The sequence below is a fragment of the Gossypium arboreum genome, chromosome 2 (assembly GCF_025698485.1).
Source record: "Gossypium arboreum isolate Shixiya-1 chromosome 2, ASM2569848v2, whole genome shotgun sequence".
Classification (NCBI taxonomy): Eukaryota; Viridiplantae; Streptophyta; class Magnoliopsida; order Malvales; family Malvaceae; genus Gossypium; species Gossypium arboreum.
The window spans coordinates 97,717,472-97,722,670 of record NC_069071.1 but is presented as its reverse complement, the minus strand read 5'-3'; the positions used below and the strand labels follow the sequence as shown (position 1 = coordinate 97,722,670).

At 30.6% G+C, this 5,199-nt stretch overlaps 1 protein-coding gene across 1 annotated transcript; it reads left to right on the top strand.

Moving 5' to 3' along the window:
- The first annotated feature begins 1,902 nt into the window (after nt 1–1,902).
- On the top strand, nt 1,903–2,577 carry LOC108465501 (uncharacterized). The gene has a single exon (XM_017765832.1). The coding sequence runs from the start codon at nt 1,903–1,905 to the stop codon at nt 2,575–2,577; it is 675 nt and encodes a 224-aa protein (XP_017621321.1).
- The last annotated feature ends 2,622 nt before the right edge of the window (nt 2,578–5,199 follow it).

Here is a 5,199-nt window from a genome sequence, read left to right as displayed (position 1 = left end):
TTAGGGCTTGGTTAATTTTTCCTAGTCCCGTTTTAAACTTTTGTTAATTTCTCAAAATAACAATTCCATGTTTCTTGAATTATTTTCAAACATTTGTTTTTGAGAATTTTATTACAATTTTGTGTAAAATCGTTAGATTTTATTAAAGTGAAATTTCTAAAATTAATTTTGTTATAAAAATTTAGCGAAAAATTTTAAAAATTTGTTGTTTGAATATTTTTTATGTATCTGAAGTTAATGGTTGTATTTGAATTAGACCTGATCATGGCCCGGCCCGAAGGCCCACCTGAAAATTGGGAGGGTTTGGGCAAAAATATAAGCTCAAAAAATAAGCTTTGACAAAAAAATAAGGCCCGTTTTAAAAATGGGCCGGGCCTCAGGTAAGGCATCTTTGGCCCGAGCCGGCCCGGCCCAACCCAGCCCGAATACACTAAAATAAAAAATATGCTTTTTTTTAATATTATTTTCTTGTTGTTTTCTATCTATTTTGTTATCATTTTACTATTATGTTGCTACTATTTTGTTGTTATTATTAGGATATTGTATAAAATTTATGTTTTATTAATTTTGTTATTATTTTAAAGACATTTGTTAATTTTGTTATTATTTTAGAGACATTTAATTATTAAGTTGCATCTATCTTAGTATTATTTAAGTATATATATTTTTAAAATTTATTTTCAATTTGTTGGAAAATATTTATTTTGATATTTTTAGTATTTTGATGCACTATATATATATTTTAAATTATATAAAAATATAAAAATTAGTATGGTGGGCGGGTCGGGCCCGAGTTTTAGTATTTTTATTTGGGTCGGGCTTGGGAAAAATTTTAGGCCCATTTTTCAGGCTGGGCCAAGCCCTGGCCTAGCAAACAGGCTTAAAATTTTAATTGAGCTCGGCCCGGCCCAGCCCATGATCACCTCTAATTTGAATTATCTGGTTATTAGTTACATACATTTTTAGGTGCATAAAAATTTTAGACTTATTGCATAAGGTATTTAGCAATAAAACTATAAAATATATGTCTAAGGATCCAAATAGTTTTATTTAATTAGACAATTAGCCACAACAAATTTAATTAAATAAAATTATTTATTATAGTAAGGATCTCATAAGGTTTATAGATATTAGATGTTGCATAATGGCTTAGCAATAATCTTGACTAAAGTTTAAAGATTAATATCTAGCTAAGTGGTTTTATAATTTTATTTAGTTAAAGACAAGCCAAAACATCTTTAGTTAAAAAAATTATTAAAGTTACAAATCACATACTGAAAAACATAGGTATTAAATCTCATTACATAATTTATTAAGATAAATTTATTAAATGATTTTCATAGTTACCCACAAGAATTATGAAAATGAATTTAATAATTTTTATCGAAAGGATTGTAATTAATTCTATTATAAAATGAATCTAACTGAATTAAAATTTTAGTCCGTGGGCAATTTTTATGTCACTAGATTCATTATTTACTTAATTTACATTGGCAGATTATGATTTATGTTTGCCTCAAATTTCTGTTCAGCATATATGTTGATTTATTTTGCAATTTTACAACCTGTGATTATGTCTGATAATAAAGTAGATATCCTTGAATTAACTCGTGAGAACTTTAAGTTTTGGAAGGAGAGTATTCTTCTCCAATTGGGGTTCTTGGATATTGACTATGCCATAATGAAATCTGAGGCACATATTACAAAAATCAGCACTCAAGTTGACCTTACTCTGTATGAAAAATAGGAGCGATCTAATCGCTTAAGTATCATGTTCATAAAGAGTAAGTTCCTATTGATGTTTGTGGCTCAATTAAACATTATGAGAACGTCCAAGAATTATTGGCGACTATTGGAAAACAATTCAAAACTTCTCAAAAGTCATTAGCTAGCACCATAATCATGAAGTTTACATCAATAAAGCTCATTACCGTGAAAGGTGTATGTGATTACATCAACAAGATGAGAGATTTAGCAGCTCAATTAAGAACACTTGAGGTTGAAATGTCTGAATATTTCCTGGTGCACTTTACATTGAACACTCTTCCACCTCAATTTGGGCCTTTTAAGATCTCTTATAACACATATAAGGATAAGTGGTTTATTGATGAGCTTTTGACCATGTGTGATCAAAAGGAGGCCAGACTCATACTAGAGATGGAAGAAAGTGCACTAACGATTACTCAAGGAAAGAAGACGATCCAAGCTAAGCAAAAAGGGAAGGCTAAAATGCAACCCCAAGATGACATAAAGAAAGAGTCCAAATGTTTCTTTTGTAAAAAGAAGGGACACTTAAAGAAGGACTGTATTAAGTTTAAAAGTTGGCTTGAAAAGAAAAGTAAACCAATCTCACTTGTTTGCTTTGAGTCTACTATGGTTGATTTTAGTTATAACACGCGGTGGATTGATGCTGGTTCTACAATCCATATCTCAAATTCCTTACAGGGATTAAGAGACCTAAGGAAACCAATGGGATTTGAGCGACACATCTATCCAGGAAATAAGATGGAGTCACATGTTGAAGCAATTGGAACATGCAAAGTAGTGCTTAGGAGTGGCTTTGTTTTAATTTTATAAAAGACTTCAAATTTTCAATTTTTCTAGAAATTTAGTTTCTATTTCAAGGCTTGCACCATTTGGATATTGTTTTAGTTTTTCAAACACCGGTTTCAGTTTATTTTACAAATCTGAACTTGTTGGAAATGGTGTTTTATCTGATGGTCTTTATTCTCTTAATTTGCAAAATAATGTCACTCATAATGTAATACATGTTCAAATCGGTACTAAATGTTGTGTTATAAATGAAGATTCCTCTATTTTATTGCACCAGAGTTTAGGACACATCTCCATTGAAAGGATTAAGAGATTAGTAAATGATGGGGTACTTAGTACTTTAGATTTCACTAATTCCAATACTTGTATAGTCTGCATTAAGGGCAAACAGACTAACAAGTCAAAGAAAGGTTCCAAAAGGAGTTTGATCGTATTAAAAATCATCCATTTTGATATATGTTGCCTAGATATGGATATGCAATGTAACACCCTTAACCCGTATCTATCATTGAAATAAAGTTATAGAGCTTCACGGTAAAAACATAATTTAAAACATTCATTTACAAACATTCCATAAAACATAGCATAATACAATCAAACACATGCATATCTTTCTTTTTCGAGCCTTCGAGCCCTTAGAAACACTTTAGAAATGATTCAGGACTAAATCAGAAACATATGAAACCTTAAGGAAAAATTTAGAAAAAATTAAAACTATAGGGGTCACACGGTTGAGACACACGTTTGTGTATCAAGCTGTGTAAAAATCAAATTAGGGACACACGGCCGTGTCCCAGCCTGTGCCCATGCCCATGTAACTCTTTGACTTAGGTCACACGATCGAGCCACGCGCCCGTGTGCTGGGCCATGTAACCTTCGAAATGCAACCTTTAAAACCTACAGGGAACACACAGCCATGTGTGACATATGGCTAAGACACATGCCCGTGTCTTAGGCCGTGTGGAAAAGAAAATGACCAAAATCAAGCCATTTCTCTCACCCTTTAAAACATGACCTACAAGCCATCTGCACATATACATAAGGCCTTAAAACATACCCAAATCATGCATAAAATGGCCAAATCTTTATACCAGGTGTCCATAAAACCAATATGCCAAAAGGCATCTCAATCACAATTAACATACCAAATATGGTCATTCCAAACATGCAGCAATTTAACCATATTAACAACCACCAACAATGCATCAAAATACCATAAGTGCCATAAATCTAAAGTAACATTACATGCCATAAACATCAACTAAACGTTAGACATGCATCTATCTATACATGCCATTATAACCATGACCAAAACATCAAAATCTACCGATATAATCGTTGGATAGTGTGATAGATATCCGATTAGCTTCCAACCCAATCGAACTTCTGATAATTTGTGAAGTAAGAGAAAGATAACCACATAAGCAATGAATGCTTAGTAAGCTCGTATAAACTTTAATCATAATATTCCATTTTAAATATGAACTTTATAAGTCATAAATAAACCTATACCAATGCCTCAAGATTTATCAAACTATATAATTATCAACTCACAAATGAATAGGTTCATTAACATCCCAAATACTTTCCATTTATAACATAATAAGGTCTTATAAGTTGAATTACATAATCATTAACCTTTTCTTAAAATAGTGAATCATTTAATTTACTTACTTTCCATTCCATTTGCTTAGCATAAGCTTAATTACGTTATCAATTCACGAATTAATGTATTTATTCGTGACATAAGTAAACTCACATATATCATAAGTAAATTCCTTCATTACAAGTAAGTCTTGTAACTCAACAATCCTTTTTATTTCATCATATTTTGTCTCATCTATGAACTTATCATTTCAATATCTATTCTTACTCGTTTCATTTGCATAACACACAAGACATAAGCATAAACATTAACCATAACCACAAGCTAGTGCATTTAAACATAACTCTTTCACATTTAACTAATAATCATTCTGTAATTCATCATTCGTCTCAAACTTTCCTATAAACATATCATTCTGGAATCACTTACTTTCACTAAACAAGATTAAAGCTAAATGAATAAATTAATCATACCTGTTATACATTTACGAAGCATTTATAAGCTTAGTCTTAAAAATGATTCATTGTATGCTTCTTGTACTATAATAATTCAATCCAAACTCATTCATATATATACATAAACATATATCTTTAACCAAATAATCATCAATATAATGATACTCACATATGATCAAGTAATTCATTAAACATTTAACATTTAACATTTACTAATATCTTGATTATACATTAGCCTTTAACATTAAAATAATTTTGTAAATTTCATTCACAGTTAGCCCAACGAACTAGTTGTAACAGCCTGGTTTAGACCCTAGTCGGAATAGTGGTTTCAGGACCACAAATTTGAGTTAGAAAATTTATATTAATATTATTTTCTGTGATTGTAGTATGTGGTTAAGCATGTGTGAAAGTTTCGTATGAAAATTTAATTGTTTTTGTGCTCAATTTGATAAAAGGACCTAATCGTATAAAATGTAAAAGTGGCCTTCTATTTGTTTAAGTGCCAAATTACCATATGTTGCATCCTTATGATTCAATTATACCAATGAATTAATGTATGGACAAAATTAGACATGAGTTGTT

What these genes read in the sequence shown, in the direction of transcription:
- LOC108465501 (XM_017765832.1), top strand. Translation starts at nt 1,903, where the DNA reads ATGAAGTTTACATCAATAAAGCTCATTACCGTGAAAGGTGTATGTGAT.